General features: G+C 45.9%; 1 protein-coding gene across 1 annotated transcript; it reads right to left on the reverse strand.

Annotated features, from left to right (window-relative positions):
* Window positions 1-185: 185 nt before the first annotated feature.
* LOC310997062 (neuronal membrane glycoprotein M6-b-like) lies at window positions 186-18,480 on the reverse strand (the record flags this gene model as incomplete). Its single annotated transcript, XM_083986637.1, has 7 exons — window positions 18,385-18,480; window positions 4,463-4,649; window positions 4,215-4,374; window positions 3,562-3,730; window positions 1,882-1,955; window positions 1,705-1,770; window positions 186-338 (listed from the first exon to the last, which is right to left on the reverse strand). The coding sequence occupies exons 1-7, from the start codon at window positions 18,452-18,454 to the stop codon at window positions 186-188; spliced, it is 879 nt and encodes a 292-aa protein (XP_083842763.1). The 5' UTR covers window positions 18,455-18,480.
* Window positions 18,481-25,445: the final 6,965 nt, after the last annotated feature.

The following is a 25,445-nucleotide window of genomic DNA, read 5'->3' on the forward strand; positions in this document are numbered from 1 at the left end:
GGGGAAGGGAAGAGGATGGAGAATCAGGAGGCTGGGGGGGGGAGGGGGCTATCAAACATGACCGAGGTGGTTTGTTTTAACAGAAGGGAGGGGGGTGGGCGCTGGGTGGGAGTGGGGGTGAGCGGGTGGTTGAGGTGTGGAGCGGAGATGGGGTGGCGGGCGGCGGAAGAGGATCTCTTGTCCTTTTATGAGTAGGAGGAGGAGTTCTGGCCGTCCTTGGAGCGCGCTTCGGCCTCCAGATCCTGGTCGTCCTTGGTCTTGATGTCCTGGTACTCGTGCGTGGAGACGGCGCTCTTCAGGTAGGCCCAGTTGGCCGCCAAGATCATCAGGTAGTGGATCTGAAGGGAAACAGAGGTTTGCTTCATCTCATAAAGGAACCGGAGGAGGATGCTGTTGTAGTTTGTTGCAGGAAAGTTAGGAAAGTCAATGCAATTTCAACATTTTGGCAAATTGGCCCATTGCCATAATCCCTATAGTTTTAGGAGTAGATACGTTACCTTTAATTGTCGGTGCAAGCTATTTTTAGAACAGCGGAGCAGAGCCGCAAGCTACACAATCGAACAACTCCAAAACGCTCTGGGTGACCTGCACATTCACCACGCTATGAGATAATAACAGAACATTACAAGACAGAGTTGATTTTGAGGTAAATGCGATGGGATCAGCGGTTTTGCATGAATTTACCTCTAAAACAAGTCTGTCTGGTAACGTTCTGTTATTATCTCATAGCGTGGTGAATGTGCAGGTCACAACTTGTCCACCAGATCGTTTTGGAGTTGTTGGATTGTGTATTTGATGATTTTGATGAGGGAAACCAAGAAATCCCATGAGCCTCTGTAGCGTAGCTCTGAGCAGCTCACAGCTCTGCTCCACCATTCTGAAAACAACTTGCACCGACAATTAAAGGTAGCGAACTGATACTATAATAATTATAATTCACTCTCTTTCAGTTCTGTTTTGTGCAGGACAGGTGGGGTACAGTGAGAGTAGTCAGACTGAACCAAATCAGTGACGTGGGCCAGAAAATCAAAACAACAATATGTCAGAGGTTGTAAATCTCCACAGAGCTGTGGAGAACTGTAATCATTGTCATGGGACTTGCCAATATAATAATAATAATGGATTGGATCTATGTAGCACTTTTGAAAGAGAGCTTTAAACAAATAATATGACATTACACTTAATTTTGTTGCTTTTCCACAGTAAAAAATACAAAAAAATTCAAATTCAGTGCAGAGAATGGAGCTGGGCTCGTTATGGCCACAGGCTGCAGGTGAGTCCTCTAATTAGCGGTGAGTGGACTCAGCTGTGGTGGGAGGAACAGGCTGAGTGCAGCAGTTTAAATGAAGCCAAGGAGAGAGGACAAACAAACAGTTGATCTAAATAATAAATGCTGCGGCGCACACAATGAGCCGTATCTCAAATTGCGAAAATGAAAATTCACATTTTATGTCTCCAAAACAAACCAGTGAAGGACATGTCCACCCTGCATGGACACATGCTTCTTTATCTTCAATGATACAATAATCTGCCCCTGTTACCTCTCAGCCAAAACACTGACCCTCATATGAGATTTCAACCCATACTGTGGCATGGTGAATAAATGTGAGAGGCAGGGTTGCTACAGCAACAGATCAGAGCGGCATAGCAACGTGCATATTTTGAGCAGCACATTTCACATCAGTGTGATCGTGTCGAGCTTACCAGTGCGATGACGGTGGCTCCGGCGCCCGCTAAAGCAACGATGTAGAGGTGGTAGGACAGGTAGAACTGAGGGAGGATGAGAGGAGAAATTAGCTCAGGGGTCGGGAGATAATAATAAAAAAAGAAAAGACAAGACAAGAAAAGAAAAGAAAGAAGGTCAAGTCAGTCTCCTCTCACCTCGCTTGTGTTACAGATGTCTCCCAGTGTGGATCCACAAGCTTTTCCTGGTGTGGCGTTCCAGGGAATAATACCTGCAGGATCAGAGAGATGAAACGTCACAGCTCTCTCGCCTGAGACAAGAAGCTTTTTTCCTCCCCCGAGACTGACTGTATGATTGAAGGCTTTATGAATTAGGCTCGGATAAAGATTAAAGGAAACACGGCTGCTGCTGCTGCTGCTGTCCGAGCCTCTGAGCCTCTCCTACATGAAAAATATGGGTCATTATTTTGAATCACTTCTTCACTGTCAAAACAAATTTCACAGCCTGTGAAGTTTTTGACTTTCACCTCTTTTAACTTGCTGTTCCTGCCTTGTATAAATTCCCCTCATTAATATAATTCTTAAAGTTATAATAAATTTGACTCTTACTGATTTCAGCGATTAAAAAAGCAACAACACATCCTTGATGAATCAGCTTGCTGCTGACGATCATTTAACGACCACCAGTAATTGGGGTTAATATTTCATACTGAGCTTGACTGCCAGTGAAGCATATGTGAGCCTCATCCTACTTTTGCGAGCGGGCCAGCTGTCTTTCAAATGTGGGTCACATCATGTACATTATAGGCCATCAAACAGATAAGCAGATATGCAATCAAAAGAGAGCGTTGCTGTGCTGTAATACTGCAGGAAGGTGGATTTTCATACAGACCCAATAGGGCTCAATAATCTAAATGTGTTTGTTGACCTCTTGTCGTATAGAAAATGACATTTAAAGCAGCTGCAGATGAAGCTGGAGAGCGTTAAAGCTTCTGATGGCTTCTTCTTTATGCCTTGCTCCGCTGCAGGTGAGTCTGGGCCGCCCGCATGTGTAAGAAGAAGCAGCACGCTGTTTTTTTTTTTTTATGTGCAAACTTAAAAGCTTTTATTGCCGAGGCCAGCCGGCGCATTTGAGCTCACTCTCCCTTGATCAGAGGAATTTCTGTTAAACTTCAAGGACGTGTAACACAGCCTGCGACTTGATCCTGTCTGCTCTAGCTCCAAATCGAAACGCACCGGGGACATGCAACATGTTGCAATGGGAACAAATTTGTCATCCACTGTTTTTGCTTCATCTTTCAAGCAAATGATTTTATAATTAAAGGGATAGTTAAACATTTTGGCAAATTGGCCCATTGCCATAATCTCTATAGTCATAGCAGTAGGTTTGTTACCTTTAATTGTCGGTGCAAGCTATGTTTAGAACGGCGGAGCAGAGCCGCGAGCTGCTCAGAGCTACGCTACGGAGGCTAATGGGATTTCTTGGTTTCTCTCATCAAACTCATCAAATACACAATCCAACAACTCCAAAGAGAGTTGTTTTTGAGGTAAATTCATGCAAAACCGCTGATGTGCTTTCCTGTCGGAGGCAGTTTTTCATCAAGCAGTCTTTGCCAAAATGTTGAACTATCCCTTTAAGTCCGACACGCCCGTTTTTGCAGGTCATTTTGAGAGTTGCTTAAAGAGCGGTGGCCCTGAGAGCTCAGTGCACTGCAACCTGCAGCACACGTGCCTGAGAAATGCATGATGTTTTCTGAATTTGCATTCTTTTGTGTCTATTTGCATATGAGCGCTCTGGGCCTCCACATTAAAACCTCGTTGTGTTCTTCTTTTCTGAAACCGAAGGTATTTGGATTTGTGTGTGTGCGTGTGAATTACCATACTGCCTGACGTCCACACAGATGGAGTCAGGCGAGGTGATGTTGGCGTCGGGAGACTTCATGGCGGCGCAGGTAGTCCACATGTTGAAGAAGAGAAACACGGGGATCGCCGTGAAGCCGAAGATGGCGAGGAAGGCCAGAGCGAGGATGTAGGTCAGGAACATGAACTGAGGAGAGATTTAGATTCTTTTGTCAGCCCCTTACTTTGTCCCCATAGTTTGAGTTGCGTTACAGAAGTAGGTTAATATTATTCCTTAAAGACCACCACGCACACATCCACTGCTAATGCTACTGGACATCTGCAGCAATTAGAGTAATCAGGGTAGAAAGGACAAACTGTGCCAGAGTTCCCCTCAAGGCTGGAGTGGGATCTCAGCGTTAGTGTGTTTGTGTTTCTCTGTGTCGTATGTGTGTGTCCGTGCATGTTTGGAGGTGTGTGCCTCTGCAACACTTTCAAGATGACTCTTGTCCAGGCGTGTAGAGCATTAATTGATGACAGTTTTGGGTTTTTTTGAGCCTATAAACTCTATTTTAAGCAAGAACGTTATAAAATGCACATCAGAGTAATTGCATCTCATTCACAGGCTTTCATTAGGAGTGAACTGGGTCAGCTTGCTTGTGTACTGTATGGGTGTGTGTGTATTGACATACAAAGGCGGTGATGCAGCGCCCGCAGACGGTGGTCTTGAAGTCGCTCTGCAGCTCCTTCTTGACGGCGCTGGTGGTGTAGAATCCCTCGGCCAGCAGGATGATGGCGTAGACGAAGAAGAAGGAGGCGATGCCGTAGATGATGTACTGAAAGATCTGGATCCTGGAGGGAGGAGAGAGGTTCAAAAGCTGAGCCATGACACATCAGCAAACCAGTAGAACCAGTACGTATACGACTGTGTGGAACTTACACCAGGGTGAGGGTGGCGTGGTCGGTGGTGACCCTGGAGAAATGGTTCTCCAGCATGGTCAAGGTGCCGGTGAGCGCCACGTGGCCGCAGCCGCAGAACAGGGCCACGCCTGAGAAGCAGAGGATGGTGGCCACGAGGGAGGCGTAGGGCACCCCGCCCAGACACTTGATGCAGCACTCGAAGCATCCTGCACGGGGGGAGACAGAGAGAGGACGGATTCACTCACAGTTTCCTGTTGCATTTAGCTAAAAATAATTGAAGAGAGATGCAGGAAAACAATCTAGGTCAGATCTGAAAGCGGGAGAAAAATGGCGAACGGCCCGGCCCGCGCTCTGCAACGTGACTTCCGCGCAAAGTGGCTCAATCAGCTGTGGTGATGACACACTGGTGCAACACTTTGTCCACTGCTGTTTGATCACCGCCGCGTGGAAAACCTGCGGGAAGCTGTTTGGGGGAGCGTCACGCTCGTCCCTGCGAGTCTACAAGAGAAGTACAACACTTCTCCCTGTCAGGCGTGTCGAGAGGCTAATCATAGCATCTTTCACAGTTAGAGCGCCTTCACTTTGAGCTCAGCTGGGGCTGCTGAATATTACATGGAAAGCTGCGCCACATGCTCGCATCCGTCCTACGCCCCGCTCCAAACCTGCTCTCTTTTTTGTCGTTAAAGCAAAAGGAATTTCAAAAGTTTTTATTCATTCTTTCAACCAGATTGCATGAATAAGTTAAGACCTAATGCTGAATAAATCATTTCAAAATAAATGACTCCAGCCATTTTCTGGGGCACTGGAGAAATTACATTTAAGTGGCACTTACTGAGAGAGACATGTGCTTGATTTATTAGTGGTTTTTATGATTAAAAACAGACAAATCTGAACATTTAAACTCCAAAAGTATCCTTCTCTACACAGTGGTGATGATGATGATGAATTAGTAACTCTGTTTTCCATTTACTGCAGCAATGTAGCTGCCCCTGTGACTTCTGTGCATAAGATGTGCAGGTACGGGAGAGTGCACGCCTGCACGCTGCATCCTGCTCCCATCACGGTCCAGAGGAATAAAGAGGAGGGGGGAAAACACACACATACACACACACAAACACACATTGTATTGAGCACCAGGATTGCGTCTTATATAATGCCTGTTAAAAATAGCTCCTCTGGCAAAGCCGGAAGTTACTCAGGGAAAAAAAAAGGCGAAATGAATCGTCTTGTGTGTGTGTGCCACTTTGCTGTTTCCATGACAACCTGCTCCAATTGGCAACTCTGAAGCATAATTATTTCATGTCGATAAGTTTGTGGAATCTTAACATTTCTGTTTGCACAGCCTTGAAGACATGATGAACAGCATTATGTGTGTTTTAAATGTCTACATGTCTGCAACCGCTGCTTCTCAAGTTAAAACGAGCATTAAAGAGCAACACACACTTGGTGGTGGTGGTGGTGGTGGTGGTGGTGGTGGCAGCGATGGTCCTTTATGATATATACTGTGTATGACAGTCGATCCTATGAGGACATGGGATTCGCTCTAACATCCACACAGGCCGCGCTGACAGCTACCATTAACATCACGCTCACACAACAGAGTCTGACGGACGATGACGTGAGGTGCTATCCTTCCCCAGAAAGCAATTAAACCACACACACACACACACACTTGCACTACTCCACAACCTCATCGAAGCACAACAGGAAAGTCATTTTATTCTGAAATGAAAACCCTCGCCTACTAGTGAACTGAACTCCCAGCTGTTTTTGAAATCGACCGCTCCAGCCAGGTCGTGTTACAAGCCCGTGGACAGCTGTTATTGATGATCCTAAAAGAGCCGATTGATTCCAGCCTCCCTGAGGGGGAAGAGGAGACATCAATAGAATCACTGCTGGAGGAAAAATTACAACCCACTGCACAGAAATCGTGTTTTTAATTCAACAAACTTGAACTTGTGAAGCTTTTTTTTTGTTGTTGCAATATTATCTTTAACTGGTGGTGCTTGGGCTGCACCAGCGAGTCGCTATCAGACAGGCTGAGGTTGGCTTGGCTGGTTAACATGCTGACTTCAGTGGGTTCAATTTGATGAACTTGCAACATACTCCCCAGTCTGGTATGTAAATGTGAACACTGTGTATGGAGCAATAGTGTGAACCTGCTGACCTTAGTGAAGGTTCACGTGCCGGCGCATATTGAAAACCCCCCCACACACACACACAAGTCTGAGCGGAGAAAAAAGAAGAAGCGATAAATCTAAGACACAGCGTTGCTGCTGCTGCTGCTGATGAAGACTCGGCCTTGCGTAATGCAGCGGAGTTGCATAATAGATCCAAATCCTATTAATGATAATGAAGGAGGCAGGCTGATGGAGAGGTGGAGCTGATAAGACTGCGTGGCTCTAAAATCCTGAGCCGAGAAACAGGCCAGGCAGAGGAGGAGGAGGAGGAGGAGGAGGAGGGGGGCGGGGGGCCTTCGGGTCAATAATGACCGGGAGGCTGTTTTTAAAGCAGCTCCGCTCTGACACTCCATCCTGCTGTAAAAGGTCAACCTCAACAGGTTATTTAGTAGGTTAGTCCTCCTGTCTTTATTTTTTATGCAGAGAAAAGAACAAAACCTGTCAGGGAGACTGGATAAAGCTGCTTTTTTCACATGCAAATCATGAATTTCCATCTTGATCTTCTTGGAGTTCAACGATTATCTTCAACCTGACTTTGAGACAAATTCCCAGACTGCATGCCTGGCATTTAAGGGTCCTATCAACTCTTCTGTTAACTCTTTCTTCTCCATGGACCCATGCGGCTTCACGGACGAATCCATAGGTTCCTTTTAAACATCCTCATCCGGTCGGCCCTCCGGCTATGACTGTTTGTCAAGCTCGGTTTTTAAAGTGCGCTAATGGGAAACAGACAGGCCGGAGCAGTCATCTCCAGCCAGTCCTAATGGAAATCAATGGGCTATTCATTAGGGTAGAATTTAGGTGACACACTGAGGTCGGCCCATCGCTCTCATTTTATACCTCAATGCCTCTCGCTATACCTACATCTCCGCCTTTGCCCTGCTTTTCTTCTTCTCCGCTGCTCCTGCTTTTGAAATATGACTGCACGCCCGTCGCCCGCGCTGTACTTACAGTGTGTGAGCCAGCTGGAGTTAATCGCTGAGACAATATGTCGAGCCCCTGTTACAACGTTGGGTCGTATATCATCTCCACGATCTCACAGCCATGCAGGGCCATGCATCAGTCTGTGGGAACATGTTACAGACCGTGTGAAGGTGGAAATGATTTCACAGGGCAATGCAATGAAGCATCAACATCATGTTGGATGTTGTCGGCCTTCCAGATGAGCTGCAGGGCAAAACTAAGAAATGTTCCTTAAGGAGCTGTAGGTGACTTAAGCTTAAGAATGATGATAGGCGCCTGCTCTTTTTCTCTTTTTTTCCCACATATAAAGACATAAGAGGGGGATGAGGGTGGGAGATGAAGGAAATGTAAGAAGGAATGAAGCCATAAGCCAGGCGGATGAGCGAGGAAAAAGAAAAGCAAGAGGTGAATGAGCGAGAGAGCGATCGATAGAGAGCGAGCAGAAGAACAGAGGGAAGAGCAGAAAGAAGAGGAGGGAGCCAAAGAGACGAAGAAGAAGAAGACAGAGAAAGTGTAAGCGAAAAAGCAGCGCTTGGCCCCAGGGCCGGCAAATAGCAGTTGCCATAGCAACGTGTTACCCACGACCCAGTTCAGCAGTAGCGTAGTCCTTCGCTGCTGCTGCTTTAACACACACACACATGCATGCACCGATGTGGAGTGATGCAACCATGATCGTGGCCCAAACATCGGTGCAAAAGATTTGAGCCAAAAACAACAAACTAAGATCAAAACGTGAAAATAAATGAAGCATCGACTGGGAAAAAAAAAAAAAAAAATGGAAGTAGGAGGCTCCATCCATGTTTCTCTGCTCAGGTTTTTAGGAAGTGGGTCAAACACAAATTGTATTATTTGACATGAAAGGGGAACAGAGCGAGGAAAGAGGCGTTTTTCTTTTTTTATCTGGAGGTCGAAGTAAAGAATTCATATCACTTGCTGCCTGCCACAGAAACGTCTATTGTCAAGATGCCTCACAATATGATGCATTTAAGTCTTCACATTCACTCCATTAATGCATGCATAGTTACAGTCCATGCACTGTCAGACAAAGATAATAATGTTGATTAAGGAAGAAGTGAATGATGAATGATTGTCATATATAATAAAAAAGCTGCAGATAATCCATGCATTCATATTTCAGGTCTTTTTTGTATTGGATTGGAGAGCGTTTCAGGCTCTGTGATTGGATGAATGAGGCGTGCTGCAGGCTGTGGAGCACATATCTTTCTCTGGAGACAAAACCTGTCACCAGCTGCTGACATCTTTTGTGATTACCCTCCGTTTCCTGTCAATCACCTGACGCCCACGACTTCCTTTGAGGAGCGTTTCCCTATAAAATAATCCTGCTGCGTCACAGACGTCATTATTATCACTGAAGGATCTAAGTAGAGCATTGTAAAGTAACATATTAGTGACTCAAAATACTTGTCTATTAGTAGCAGCCTTTACCAGATAATGCTGCCAGTATTTCAGTGGTGTAATAACCTGGTGGAATTGATTTCCTCGCTGCCATGGCTATAAAGGGGGTTTAAACAGAGGACAGAGAGAGAGAGAGATCACATCGACTGTGCTGATAGTTAATGATTTGCTGTAAACTGTAAAACTCAGTGGCACAGCGTGATTATCGCCAACTGTTAGGACGCCCAGTGCATCTGCCAGGAATAACAGCGTTAATAAAGCTTTGTGAATATTTCAGCGGCCGGTCTGCTCCCTGCCCGCGGCTGTACTCCAATTTAGAAGTGCTGTATTCATTATGGGGCAATTTCCTCACAGTGCATTATGGGTAGATTCCCACAAGAGCTGAGGAGGACATCAGAGAGAGAGAGAAAGGTGTGGGAAAGTGAAGGAGGGAGAGATGGATGGATGGATGGATGGCTGCAGCTCCTCTGGTTGAGATAAAAAAGAAGCCCCATCTGTTTGATGGCGGCAGACGACAACACACACACACAAACACACACACACCTAACCTCATAGCTGCAGCATGGGGAGATTTCAGTCTCTGCACTTGAGCTGTAGGATAAAACGCTCCTCTGAGCTTTGAGGAAACGCTTTTAAAAACCAAGAGGAAAACATCAAACCGCACTGTCATGATGCTCAAAACAAGGCAGGATATAATTCTGAGGTGTGACAACTCGGGTGCTTTATTTTTCTACTTTTGTCTCGTTTTTAAATCAACAGTCGACGAGATATGTGAGACAGGGAAACCCGGGAACAAGGCAAACATCAGCGGCTCAGTCAGGAAACAATCCCTCTTTGCAGAAAAGCTGCAGAAACAACAAATTATTTCACGATCAATTAATCCGTTAATTCAATAGTTGCACAGTAAAAGCTGCAAAAGAAACCATGCAGGGTCTGGATGTGGCACATTCCTAAACAGGACTGGTTGGACGGAGAAATTGTTAACACTATAACAATAGTTGCTGATTCTGGGAAATGTTTGGAGTAATCGGCTTGTTTGAGCCGTTGATCAAGAGCAGAGTGTAGCCTATGCTCGGCGCTCAGGTAAGAGGATGATGCAGTGGCCTCTGTTCCCCAACCAGAACTCTTTTATTCCCGCGGTACATAACTGACCCTAATCTTATATTTATGAGAAGCCCTTGTCTGGTTATGCAGCATTATGAAGGCCACAGGGTCAGCATCTGGCCTGGTGTAACTGAGCGTGATGGACTGGATGGCTCTAAAACCCCGTTATCGGCGCTCTGCTGGGGGATCGATACTCTTGTACCCCGCTGCTGATCTGCTGCTGGATGTTTGTTCCCTCCATCTCTGACAGCTGGGTGAGAGACACAACTCCCAAGGCACAAACGGAGGATGTACAGAGAGAAAAAATAAATAAACCATACACAAACCAGATGGGACACACACATGAGAGTGGATGCTCTTTGTTGCAAACACACATCGATGCAGAGAAACAAATTACAGCTCAGAGGAATGGGGAGTTGCTGCTGTAAGGGAGTGGGAAAACAGCACTCTCCTCTCTCAAAGCTTCCTCCACAGCAGCAGGATCACCTGTCCTGAGCTGCTCAGCCGAGCGCACCGAGCGCTATTAGCTCCAGTCTTGTTCCACCAAAATGTAAAATGGCCCCCGTGGCTATAAGTGCGCTGCCATCGCGCTGAGTGGCTCAGCGGTTACGCAACCGACTTGGCTAATGTCGCTTTCCCTGAGATGTCAAAGAAGTCGGTGGCCCTCCCCTGGCCCCTTCACCCCCCCCCCTCCTCCTCTCCCTGATGTGATTATGAAGATTCACTTTCCAGCAGCCTCGGGGGTTCGATTAACATCCAGCGTGCATGTGTGCATGTGTGTGCGTGCGTGCGTGTGAAGCTGGCACAAGGGTCCAACTGAGCATGAACTCTCATATGAGTTACTGCAGAGTTTAATTTACTGTAACAAGAACTGTTGGCTCTGCTTTTATTATTCATCAAATACAGAATCAAAAATAAAAACAGTTGGGATTGAATAATGTGCTGTTCACTAAGATAGACACCAGAGGGTTTAGATTATATTGTTCTCCCCCTGTTAGGTTGAAAAGTGAGACCCTGTGAACCCCACCAACGTCCAGGCGGAGTCATCTCTCCATGTCGGCCACGGCTAAACATGACGAGGGGCTAATCAGCATCGGCTTCGGTTAAGAAGAGCAGATTGAGCGTCCGTGGGTGATGGAGGGAGGCCAGAGGAGGTTGGCACCACTCAGGAACAGGACCTGCTGGGCCAACCTGCCACTTGCTGCTATTCATATAACCACAACAGACTGAGGTTCAAACACAGACATGTTGATGGGCGACGATGCCTTCAGGTTACTGTCTTGTGATATCTTGTGTGCAAAACAAGTTACTTGCAACTGTAGTCTTTGTATTGCACAGTGACAAAATGGGATTTCTCAGAAACAGGGCTGAAACTATGAAACTAAAGGTGATCCAATACTTATTTAAAGGGATAGTTCAACTTTTTTGGCAAATTGGCCCATTGCCATAATCCCTATAATCATAGCAGTAGGTTCGTTACCTTTAATTGTCGGTGCAAGCTATTTTTAGAACGGTGGAGCAGAGCTGTGAGCTGCTCAGAGCTACGCTACGGAGGCTCATGGGATTTCTTGGTTTCCCTCATCAAACTCATCAAATACACAATCCAACAATTCCAAAACGCTCTGGTGGACAAGTTTGAAATAATCATGTAACGTTACGAAACAGAGTTGTTTTCGAGGCAAATTCAGAGACTTCTTGCTGAAAAACTGCCCCCAACGGTAACGCGCATCAGCTGTTTTGCATGAATTTACCTCTAAAACAACTCTGTCTCGTAACGTTCAGTTATTATCTCATAGCGTGGTGAATGTGCAGGTCACAACTTGTCCACCAGAGCGTTTTGGAGTTGTTGGATTGTGTATTTGATGAGTTTGATGAGGGAAACCAAGAAATCCCATGAGCCTCCGTAGCGTAGCTCTGAGCAGCTCGCGGCTCTGCTCTGCTGTTCTAAAAATAGCTTGCACCAACAATTAAAGGTAACGAACCTATTCCTAAAACTATAGGGATTATGGCAATGTGCCAATTTGCCAAAATGTTGAACTATCCCTTTAAACTCTTCCAACTTCAATTTTACACTTATCTTATTAATGTATTTTAATTCTCTGTTTGTGGAAGTGAGGCTCGCACAGTGTTCGGACCATTTTCCCATCCGTGGGCAGGTTTTTAAAGGTGGATGACACTAAAAAGCACTGAAACAGAACTCTCTTTGTAACGTGCAATAAATAGTAACAAGACACAATGGTGCGATACGCTTGTTTGTTTGGTGATCATGCAACCAGAGAAAGCTGATTTAAATATACAGTAACTGTGACCACATGTGGGGACTGAAAGCGCTGAATATACACACACAGCAGCACACCACACGGTCTCGCCCACACATGTGCACACAAAAATAGAGCTTTTCCTTCAGTGCAAGCGCCGACACAGACAATCCCCTCAACCACTCTTGGTCACTGACACGTAAACAAACCCCAGCGCACACACACATACACACACGAGCGCCCCGCATGCATGCATGCACGCACACACACACGCATATCCAGATGGAGGCTGACAGCATGCTTTGGGCAAATGGCTTCAAATGAGGAACACATGAGCCTCTCCCTGTGTGACGGCTTTCACATGCTCCCACAACCTCACACACCTCAGGGGTGAGAGGAGAATAGGAGAAGGGTGTGTGTGTGGGTGGGTGTATGGGGGAGAGAAGAGATAAGTAGAGGAATCAGGAGAAGATGCAGAGGAGAAGAGGGAAACAGAAAACAGAAGATTGTGGCAATAAATCACTCAGTGTGCATGAAGACTGAGATCTGCAGGGCAACACAGGTTTTGAGAGCATGTGAGGTCAGAAACCAACGTGTTTTTGGTGGTTTGCATCTCCTAAATGCAAGACCCCATTTTAAGCTCAGTGGTCTACAAATTCAAATTTACAAATTTTAACTCTGCAGCTTTATACCTGCTCTGGTTAATTTACATGCCCTGGATAATATTTTTCACTTCAACACTAACTGATGCATTTAACTTTATGAGTGCCACCTGGTTTCCACACCTGTGCAGAATCAGGTGAAGTCTATATAAGCACCTTGGTGGTCAAACACTTTGAAGGCATCAGTTTCAGTGTGTGGGAGCTGCAGTCATTGAAAAACAGCCACACTGGAGAGAGGTGGTTCTGTGGAGTCCAGTAAAAGCCTGTTTGTGCATTAAAATTGTGTGTGGGTGTGTGTGAGAGGGGAAAGCAGCAGTACAATGATAGTTTGTCAGCTGAAAATGACCAAATAAGCAACTACACCAGTCGGCGTTTCCGCTGGGGGTAGAATTTCTGAAATACCAGACAGAAATTTGGTGCTGGTTGATGCAGTTTCTAAAGTTTTAGTCTGTGTTTGGTTGAAAACCACAAGTGGGAAGTCAACTTCAAATGTGGGCCTCAAAGAATTACATCCAGCGATACATGGTTTTATTAACAAACCACTTCCTGTGTTCATCTCAGTTTTTTTGATTATACTGGCATTGAGGAAAGAGTGGAAAGCATTTGGATATTACACAACTTTGCCTTGAGCAGAGCAAGAGAAGATAAGTGTGTGTAGGCGAAGTGATGAATGTTTCTGCCCTAAAGTTGTATTAGATACACATGAGCTTAATAACGAGCTTCTCTCTGCAAACAAGAAGCTTCTTAGGATCTCTGTGTGTGTGTGTGTGGATTACAAGGCAGAATAACACAGAGCACAAGTTCATTCAAAAAAAATAAACAGGCAAAAGTTTCCACTGGCCTTGGTCTAATATTTACTCAACAGTCTGCATCAGTAGTGCATGTTTAGATGTTTCAGTGATGTGTTTTTATATTCAGCTTACACAGGTGACCAGAGCTGGAGGATCGACATGTTTTATACAACATCAAACATGCCACGCTTGATTTACAGTGAGAGCAAGAAAGACTGGGAAGGGAACCTGTCTGATATTTATATGCAACACAAACCAAATGCACTGAGAGACGTTCAGCTCCTCTCCTTTCAAACTGGATCTTCCTAGTGTGTGTGCAACAAACAATACTTTGCATTATCAGTCTGTCAACTCTCAAATAAAGTAGGTCCCAATACGATTCTGACTCCTATTTGACCCCTTAATAGAAACCAATAAATCCCCTCACAACTCCTTGAAGATAGGATCTCCCTTCACAGTTCATTTTCATTTTAAAGGATTCCCAGAAGCCTGACAATGTTAAAAATATCCAAAAAGTTTCCTGTCTATGTATCCATTTTGATCCCTTGGCGAGTGTTGAAAGGTTGGGTAGCACTGGAGCAGGGATCATGAGGATGAGGATGAAGCTGGGATATGTTTGAAAACATTTCCAGATCATTTCCACATCTTTATCACAGATTAGACCGTGTGGGAACAAAAAGGTCGACACGCTGATTAAGAGGAAGCCTTTTTGTCCTTCGGAGGCTGCGGTAGCTCTGCCCTTCCATGCAGAAAATTCAACAAAACCTGCACCCCTCCAGACGGTGATGTAATCTCTTACGGTTCTGATCTGAACATCATAGCCAAGGACGGGGAGCCAGAGACGCGTTATATAAGAGCACACACACACACAGAGAGAGAGATAGAGGAGGGAGGAAGGTGTGTGTGAACAAGCCGATCATTTAAAACAAAAGGCGAGGACAGACAGATGCAATAAGGTTACGTTGAAATGCACTCAGCGCCACTCAAAGCCGCTTTACTGAGCTGCATTAAAGGTACAAAAAATAAATAAAATAAACACGTCACATGGGAGACTTGCTCTCTCTGTCTCATCCTAATGAAATCAGATTTAATTGCACCTCAGAGAGCGACGCTGATGTCTCGTTATCAGAGTCCTGAGCACGGCGGACGTCCACAGACATACAGATTAGAGATTATAGGAAGCAATCAACAAAAAAGATCAATCCATACCCAGCACCTCCGGATTATAAACCATGCCCATGTTTTGCGTGTTCACTTTCTGGTGTGTAATTACTCTCAGCTCAAAGTCGTGCAGAGAGACACAACAGAGGTGCAATCAAGAACATGGCCTCTGTTTACCATAATTACAGCGCGGCTAATCAGCGTGCTCTTTACAGCAAAACTGTGAACGCAGCTCATGCGCTGTAAAAGCAAAACTGTGCAAGGAAAACACAGTTCTTATTTCTTTATCATAGTTAATACATTTAAGACAAAAACCGATAAGATACAAAGAGTTAGTAATTATGCGTAGACTGGTCTGTTGTGACATCACAAAGTTACAGAAATCCTGACAGCTCATTTTAAGGCGCTGTTTCCCAATAGCGACAGGCTGGGATTTGATTCTTTCTTCTTTTCTTTATTATACTTTATACATTTAAGACAAAAAGGGGTTCTCATTATTGTGCTTTAAACCGATAAGATAGAGTCTGTTGTGACATCACAAAGTTACAGAAATCCTGACAGCTCATTTCAAGGCGCAATTTCCCAATAGCTACAGGCTGGGATTTGATTCTTTCTTCTTTTCTTTGTTATACTTTATACAGGGGTTCTCATTGTTGTGCTTTAAACTAATAAGATACAAAGAGTTAGTAATTATGCATGGACTGGTCTGTTGTGACATCACAAAGTTACAGAAATCCTGACGGCTCATTTTAAGGCGCAATTTCCCAATAGCTACAGGCTGGGATTTGATTCTTTCTGATTAATCTCCCTTTATAAACACCTAAAGACTTTATCTATGTGCAGCACTATAGTTAGTTCCATCACTGGATATTTCCTCCATCTGCTTTGAGGACCATGCATGTCACCGTGGGGGTGAAGAGGCCACGCTGCTGGGTGCTGGCACACTCCCACACAATCTCCTTACATGACATCTCCCTCCCGCCCCTCTGTAAATCTTCAGCTGCTTGATGCATGCTATAAGCTGATGGTCACATTCCAGATGTCAAAGGCGCACACACAAATGATTACACTGACAAATGGGCCGGCCTCCAAATTCAGTCTATTTCGGTGGTGCTGGTGTGGGTGGATGCGGTTGCACAACATCACACCTGGAGCACAACAGAGGTTGAACTGCTGCGCTGGTTATTTCACTGCTTCCATATAAAATTGTGATAAATTCAGAATCCATTGAGTGATAAACATAGCCGGCCTCCATTCCGTTGCCTACTACGGGCTCTCAGCGGACGCCGGCCTGTGTGTAGCAGCAGCATGCCCCGGGAGAGGATGATGTAATGTCTTTTTAAAAACATCACTGTTGAGGGACACCCCCACTCTTCTGAGCGTTACGTCACACACACTGACCCAGTGATATCAGTGTGTCAGGGTCCAACTGCTGCTGCAGGACGCACTGGGTTGATACTGAGATCCTGATGTCATAAAAACCTGACTCAGGGATAAAAATCCAGACAATCAACATGAACACAACTCAGTAGAAACTTCATCATTTAATACCAAATTTGTCGATTTGGTAGCATCGCACAGCGGTTGCACACGCCATCGCCATGATGTTTCAAGCTGCAGCTCGAACATGACCCACTCAAATTTCAGCCGCCATCGTTTTGAAGTAGCTACACACACACACTGGCTCAGGAACAACAGCGCAAACTAGTGCTGTGGCGGTGTGATTGCAAACATCATTCAACGCATAAAGTATACACTCACAATGGTGCCTTTAAAGTCTATGATATACAGTCTATAAATCTCCTTTTTATGCAAAATCCGTCTTTTCAGACTCAACCCTTCATTTTAAAACACTGGCACACGTGAAGCTGAGCGTGTGTGTGTGTAGGCTACAGCCCCTCAGGTCCATGCACTCAACACAGTATCAACTACCCTGCTCTGTAACAGCCAAGAGGCCTAAAAGGCATTCTGCCAGATCTGCTGCACCACTGCTCCTGACTAATACAGCTGTAAATAAGAAAAGTGTGTCACCCCCCCCCCCCCACACACACACACACACACAAACACACATCCACCCACCCAATCATGTTTACCCCTATTTTTAATACCCATGATGAGCACACATCACAGTTTTCATGATCTAGGCTATACATCAACCTGAAGCCGTGTGAAAGCTGTGGATTCATACTGAAGCAGGTGATGAACAGCCTGCCATCAGCAAGCTGCTCCTCTGACAACCGCTGCTGTCTCCAAACTGAGGGATGGAGGTTTTTTTTTTTTTTTTTTTGTCTTTTTACAACCAAGACGCGCTGCAAATAAATCAGTCACATCCACATCTGGACGGGCGTCGAGTGCAGGGACGCACAAAGACACGCCTACACACACCACTCACGTCCAGGGTGAGCAGAGAAGACAGCAACAGTTTGGCGTCATTTTGGATAAAGAGACCAATTTGTGTGCACATTAATAAAACATTGTTGCTTTTGCATGCGCATTGCAAAGACTCCAGACATTAAAGGAGCATTTGTGTGCATTCAAACTGATGCTGCGTCGTCTTTATTCTATAGAACAGGAGCTTTAATAAAAGCCAGACCTGTGTGTGTGTCTGTGTGTGAACCCCACATCAACATGTCTGACTTATGGACACGGCCATCCCTCTGCGTCAAGTGCTCCCCTCCTGTTTATCTCACGCACCTGATCACTGCGGCCATGCACACAGCTTCATGATCATGTTCATATGTTGCATCGCCGTCGATTAATCACGCCCCTGAACGCATCCGACACCCAGCCTCTGTGTGAGGGTGGGAGACGGAGGAGGAGGAGGAGGAGGAGGGAGGGGGGCTTCAACGATGATGATCGAAGCGGCTGCGGCGCCTCCACACCTGACGGGAAACAATGCAGCCGTGCACGGAGCGCGGCACGGCGCGGCGAAGCGAAGCGCGCAGCCTCCTTATCTCGCCGCTCATTAGGCGTGATGGTGCAGCATCGCAAAGACAAATTGACATTAGTATGCTCCATAAAACCAGACCGTGCACCTTCCCGAAGCCAACAATCCGCCCACCCCTCTTCTCCTCCTCCTCCTCCATCAGCCTCCAAATCCCCCGATTGAAGGCGCGATAATAACCCAGAACGCGCCAATTGTGCACTGTGGATTTATGGGAATAATCTCCAATCACCTGCGCTGAAAAGACCGCTATTGCTTTACCCCCTCAAAATCAAATCGCCCTCGAAAGGCTATAGGTGAGGAGGGGGGTGGTTGGTTGGTTGGATGCACCGCTATTGTGTCGCGCACAGGCGAGAAGCCATTGCAAGTAGGTTAAACCGCTCGGGCTGGCGCAGACGCAAATGTCTCCAAAGAAAAGACACATAAACGCGCAAATGTCAGCGGATGATCGAGCGTAGCTACCTTTGCTCTCCTGTCCCTCCTCCTGAGTCTCCTCCGCGTTGGACTCCATGGCCGGCTTTGTCCCATCCATTATTGTAGAGGAATATAGTCTCCTTGTGGCACTTGTACCTTACACTGTGAGAATAGTGGAGCCTATCCCGGTGACTTGATGCTCTCTCTCTCTCGCTCGCTCGCTCGCTCTCTCTCTCTCTTGCACACACCCTCCCTCTCCCACTCCCTCTCTCTCTCTCCTCTCCCTGTTGAAGCTTAGCACTGTCTCTGTGTGTATATTGACAATCCAGTTTCAAGATGCAAACGCTCTGTCAGATTGGATTTATTTCGCACATGCGGATTAGCCGCCCCCCAGCTGATGCCAGATAACGCTTTTTGGCCCCTAAAACCTCTCTTAACCGTGGAGAAAAACTGTGCTGGTGGTGTCATATACTTCTAAAATATCTCCAAATGGAACAGGGATGTCTGATCTTTCTTTATTCACTCAACATCCTGCTGTGTTCTTCATTTGTTTCCTGTCTCTGATCTTTTTCTTTATATTCTCTATTCTTTGCCTCAGTGAAGCAGAGAAGGATATAAGGACAAAATGTGCAGGGGATGTAAATATGCAAACTCATGGGTAACCATGCATGCACAAATACACACTCACACACACATGCAACCACACACACACTCACCGCCCCCTCTCCATCTGGTGAGTTGAGAGAGAAACAAGAGAGAGTCAGGGAGGAAAGGAGGGAGATGAAGAGCAGAGTGGGGGGGTGGGTGGTGGGCTGTAAGAGAGTGTAAGTATTAAGATAAAAGTATGAATGTGGGTGAGGAGCTGGGAAAGAAGTGAGCGTGGTTTTTGGCTTCTTTCCACATCAAACTGGCCTGAATTTAAGTTTAACTTGAGAATAATATTTAAAAAACTAAAAAAAAAATCAACACTCATGAGTTAATTAACACTTGGTTATTTTAAGCTGCCACTCAGTGTTGTGTTACTGGATGATGATGTTCACTGTGAGTCAGTGAGTGATGTTGCAGTGTGTGATCCAACACTCATGTCCAAAGCTTTTATTCCCACTGGAATAGTGAAAAAAAAACAATAACTCAGTCTTTTGTTTTGATCTGATACACTTTCCTCTGTTGTGGAAAAACAGCTTCACTTAAACTGATTTGAGCTTTGATTGGATCACATTTGACCAATCAGAGCGTCTCTACTGCTAAACAGCCATGTGCCAGGCTTTACTTAAGAGGGGAGCCTTTGTTCGCCCTCCGAGGATGCCGATTGGCTGAGCCATAGGATCTTGTACACCAATGGGATCTCAACCAAGGTAAGACCTGGAACCCCTGAGAAATGGTTAAACGTGGGTGTGGTGTGTTTATCCAGAGAAGAGGTGGGGTGAGGTGGGGTGGGATAAACCCTGTTTTCTAATAATAAACACATCCTCAAACAATGGGACGCCATCTGCCATGAATCCTCTTAAATAAGGTTTTAATTCAGGTCCACGTGGCCCTGTTTCAGACAAAGCTCAGCCCGCACAACAGCCTAGGAACCCCCCTTCACACCCACACACACACACCAGACAATAGTGACCCCCCTCCCTCCACCCCAACAAGCCCCTAATGTTTTCATCAGACACCAGAACAGCTAACATGACATATATGACATTTAGTGGGTCCCTCTACCCCGAGGGCTGAAATTAACACCCACTCTGCACCATATGCTGGTGAATCAAAGAGGGTCGCCCATCACGCTGACTTTTTGACATTTAGATGTCTCTTTGATACTGAGCCATGAGGAAACCTGATCCAGTGCAGCGGCAAATGACCAACACAAAAGCCGCCTCGCTCAACACTGTCACCTGGGTTGTGGCTGACGATCCTGTATAGAAAATGAATCTGTCTGACAGGATATGAAAGAATTTAAAAAGGGGAACAGGACCTTTAAAAACACGAGGGAGTAGATGGAAGTGTTTCTTTGTTTTCAATTCTCTGTTGCGGACATAGGCTACAGTTTCTAATATTGGCTGCCTTCATACAACTGTTATCTGGTCTTTATGACCCCTTAAATCCACCATTACTCATTCTCACACACACATTTACATACTCCATACTATAAATATAGCAGGAAGGATTCAAAAACCACAACATGTGCCGCTTATCAGAACTTAATTGGCCATTTATGATTATATAATATAGTATAGTGATTGTGTTAATGCTGTAAAGGAAACCTACATGAGTTTGTGTGTTTTCTAATGACATAATTCTTACGCTATAAAAAAGAAAATCTCCACACGCTCCAAATTGTTAGTTATCAGGCTCCAAGTTTGAGTTTCAAGCCCCGTTTTTCTCCCAGAATTCCCATAATCCCTTGCTGGGTCACACAGATTAAGGACTTGTCCAGAAGATGAGATACAGTGCTCCCTGGCGCTCTTCACCATCACCCCCCCACCCCCACCCCTCTGTCCCACACACACTCCCAAAACACACTGCTCGGGCTCGGGCCCAAACCTCCTGCTAATGCAGCGTTCCAGAGGCGTCAGAAAGTCGCTGCTGACGAAAAAACGCAACACAGCACACAGTCTCTTCAAGTTGTAATTCCATGTGGGATTTTCTCCCCAAATTCTTTCCCTGCACATCAAATTTGAATTGCAATTGTGTGCATGTCTGTGTGCTTGTGTGCGTGTGTGTGTGGTCCTCAGTACAGTACACACCAATTACTTGTGTGCAAAGATATCAGAGCAGTCACCAGACTGTTTGACTAACAAATAAATGGTGGGAAACTATATCCCCGAAGGAAACGCCACACCTGCAAGCACAATAGCAGCACTTTTTTTTATAAAGACACACACACACATAAACGCACACTTGCCTTATTTAGCTCTGAAACTGAGGGCCAGAAAAATGATTTAGCTTTGCACACCCCCTCATATTAAAGGAATGTAAACTGTGTGGTGCGTGTGTTAAGTGGTGGGAGTGAGGGTTGTGTATTCATATCTAATCCCCTTCAGCTATATGACTGAATCTGTGTGGAGTGTTATTATTCAGAAATGAATGACAACAGATTGAGGCACAGACAGGACACCAAACATAAACCCAGATTGTGTGTTTTTGTGTGTGCGTGTGTGTGTCCAATCCAAACTTTCTGTCACATTTCGAAGCCTCATGTTCAGAGCTGACCCGCGTGCGCTCCGGCTGATTCTAAAAACCAAATTGCTGCGCTCCGGCTCGGCTCCAAAAAAAAAAACTTTCCTATCTGCCCGCACAACTCTTGGCTTCAATTAAAGGGAGAGTCTGCTGAATGCTTGTCTTCCCTCATTACAGCGAGACAGAGAAGAAAGAGTGCAGCCCGAATGGGGTCGTCCCGGACTAATGAGGACATTGCAACTCCTTCATGTCATTAGATGGATGTGGAAGTGGATTTAATGCGAGAGAAGAAGGAGAAGTAAAGAGGACACAACCGTCTCTGGACACCTCTGAAAATAAGACGTCCTAACTGGCTTTAAATCGATTTCAAACTTCAATTTCCACATCAAGCTAAAACTCTCGTGATGGTCACATCCTCAAACATCCGAGCTCTCAGATCTCAGAGTGATACAGGCTCTGCTGTTACCATGGAGACGTGCAACACCGCCAGTAGGCCCGGTTGCACTGATTCAGATCTTTTTTAGCGATGCTATCAGTTCCTGGAGAACTTCTCACGTGGCCTCGTATAGCAGCTCGACTACGCCGAGAGCCAGAAAACAGAAAAGCAAATTAATAAGACAGACGGAAAGAAATCTAATCAATGTGTCGTCACTGAAATGATTTGGACTCCGGCATGTCAACAGCAGCGGACTCGGTGCCGCTGCAGGCGATGGTTGTTGACATGCAGCCAGTGTGTTTCAAGCTTTCTGTGTTGCTGCCTGGGAAAGAAAAAATAAAGGGTGAATCCTCCTGTGGGCAGTCAGAGAGGGCTGTCAATACATGAATAAGTTGTGTCCTGTGAATGGAGGCGAAGACAAACAAGATGCTCCCATCAGCCTCAGCTCTACTTAGCGCAAACATACCTGCTTAACATCAGCCTGTTAGCTGTGTTAGTGTAAGCATGTTAGCATTTATCTCAAGCCTCACAGAGCCTGTTAACACGGCTGCAGACTCCCTGTTGCAAAGTGCATCAATGCATTGCCTAGTGGTGTTCAAGCTACTGGTTCATACATTCCCTAAAAGCTGCAGGATATGTAACATCCAGCAGCACTAACCTTATTTAAATGATAGTTACTGTTTCCGTCGTCTCCTTTTTTTCCTCCTGTGATCCTCCAGCCTCGCTACAGGGGTCGGATCGACTTCATAACTGCCTCCCTGACACGCCGCTCAAGACCGTTTTGCATCTCTTTCGTCGAGCGCTGACACCGCCTATCAGGCTCTGAGCTCTGATCCCAGAGGTTGACCTCGCCGCGACCTATACGGTATCTGTTGTCCCACGCCTTGGGGAAATCACTGCCACGCTGCTCAAAGCTATTCGTGTCGGCCTCTGTCTAACGCTGGGGTTCGAGGTCACAGAGTGGCACTTTGAGAACTGAAATCTCAATGCTTGTTGCTCCTGCACCTGTCCTGGCTAACTGCTGCTATCTTAACTTCACTGCGTCACACACACACAGTCCAACAGTCTCCTATTCATCGTCTGCAATCGTGAATGCAGCTGAAAGCATGAAAAGCATGCAGCCTTGAAAAAGAAAAGCAGATCATACTTGCATATTGTGGAGAAATAGTTCATTCTGTACTTTTATTTCTTACAGGAGTCCAACTTTCTCCTGCGTGCAACAGTTGAGGCATCACAGCTGTATGTTTCAGCCTGGTTGGGTGTTGATTTATCTGCCTCCATTAGTCAAATAGAAGTGTTTTATCAGAGATGCTGAAGTCAGGCCATCACATGGACATACAAAGATGTATGTAAACACACACTGGAACAAGCAGAGTGTCTCAGCGGCGGCTTTATGAGCCTCCCGCTGTTGCGTTAGTCTAATCCTTGCCATTTTAATGGGCTTCTGGCTTCCTCTAAAAGGGAAACCTTTGGCAGAGAGTGCTGCACTTTGCCTCGTCTCGTCTCTCACCTGTTAACTTCTACTAATTTCTCCAAAGAGATAATGAGCACAAGTGTGTTTGTTTGTGCATGTTGTGCACCAGAGTGTGTGTGTGTGTGTGTGCCCAGATCCGGGCTGTTAATCTGTGGGGGTGATGATGACCCAGTTTCCCCCACCTCCCCCCACCTCTCTCTCCCCCCACTACCCCACCCACCCCGCCCTCAACCGCCAGTCACCAAGGAGACGCTTGCCTCTCATCCCTGAACGGAACCATTCAATGCTGACGAAGGTTAATCTTGAACAATTTAAACATATTGGCAAATATTACCTAAATACAGTCAGTCTGATTGTGATTTGGAGATTTAAAGGAACATACCAAAGAAATGCAGAATGAGATTTGTCTGTTAGAGGAGGATTTTTTTTCTTTCTTTTCCTCTTTCGTTCACTCTGTATCTCTGTGACATCTGTAACACAAAGCAGACGCGGAGGCAGCGCTGATGCAAATTCAAGCAAACGAATTCCAACGTGCTTATTCATCATCCTCATCATCATCATCATGTGGCATCTGCGCGGCCTCAAACACCTGCACGTGCAAAGTTGTGCTTTGTGGTTTTAGGGATGATGTGATCAGCAGTGTTTCTGTTTCGGCCTCTCTCACACACCGACACACACACACACACAAACCCTTAAGCCCCGACTGAACGCACACCCTGCACTGAAAGTATGAAGCACATCGACGTGAGAGATGTATCTTTCCATATTGTCAATATCTGACTCCTGACAGTACTTATACAAATGGCTTAACCTACACACACCTCCACACACACACACACACACATGCCTACACACCCATCCCCCCACCCCCCACCCCTCTGTCCAGCAATTTATCCGACGAGCCGCTAATCCCGCTGGCCCAGATTTGGACCACAGTCTGCTCCACATGGTGTTACGTTGTCCTCGCCATCCCGACGACATATATGTATGTACCCTCACCCTGCTCCACATGCATCATGTGACCTGTGACCTCTGCAGATTCAGATGTCATGTGACTCAGGGAGCTGCTGCACCTGTGACCTACTGTACTGTAACTGTACTGTACTGAACGGCAGCACTCGCCGGCAGCAGTGTGGGATAATAAAGCGCTGCCTCTATCTACAGTATGCAAGCACACCATGAGTCACTGTGTGGAGGAAATGCAAGGCGGGGTGGGCACATCACCATCACCATCATCATCATCAGCATCACTGCAGAGGTGGTAGAGCAGCAGTAGGAGGTGAGGGAGAGCGACAGTTCACTACTGTCTGTGGGTCATGTGTGTGCATATAAATATATAGATATATTTATGTATTGCCTATTCTTTGCCTGCGTGGGCTTGTGTGATCAGATGTACGACGGTCTGCCATGTGCCGGTCGGGTTTTTTTTCGTAAGGATGCCTGGCTCGGAGCATCTTGTGCATCGCTGCGTCGCCATGGCAACAGGTCCTCTCAACGACGTCTGATTCGGACACATCAGAGTAGCCCCTGGGCTGAGCTTAAAATGCTCACATGCAGTACGAGGGGAAGGGGAAGGCTATTGGACTGCAGCCAGCCTAGATATGAAAGCATATATGAGGTTGCAATGTGGGTGTGAGGAGTGGATGTACGATTCAAATACATGCAGGAAAAAAAAGTGCACAGGTTTCAGTCAGGGATGAATCAATGGCACAATAGCACAAGACAAACCCTTTCCAAACATTACAAAACAGCCATTCTGACAATCAAAAAAAGCAAAGGAAAAGGCTGTGATATAGTTTAAACCATGAAAGAGATGAGTAAAAAAAAAAACAGACAAATCAATTCAGTGACTAATGAGCAGATGAAGCACAGATGCTGCAGAGGTTGGAGCTGACGCAGGCAGGGAAGCAAAGACTTCTGCCTGTTGCAGAGACATTATAAAAAAAAACTCAAAGCTGACATTCTCTCAAAGAGGAGATTAATGTTGGAAATATAAAAACTGTGAATCACTCTAGCCGGAAGCAGAGG

The sequence above is a fragment of the Trachurus trachurus genome (assembly GCF_905171665.1).
Source record: "Trachurus trachurus genome assembly, chromosome: 2".
In the NCBI taxonomy this organism is placed as follows: Eukaryota; Metazoa; Chordata; class Actinopteri; order Carangiformes; family Carangidae; genus Trachurus; species Trachurus trachurus.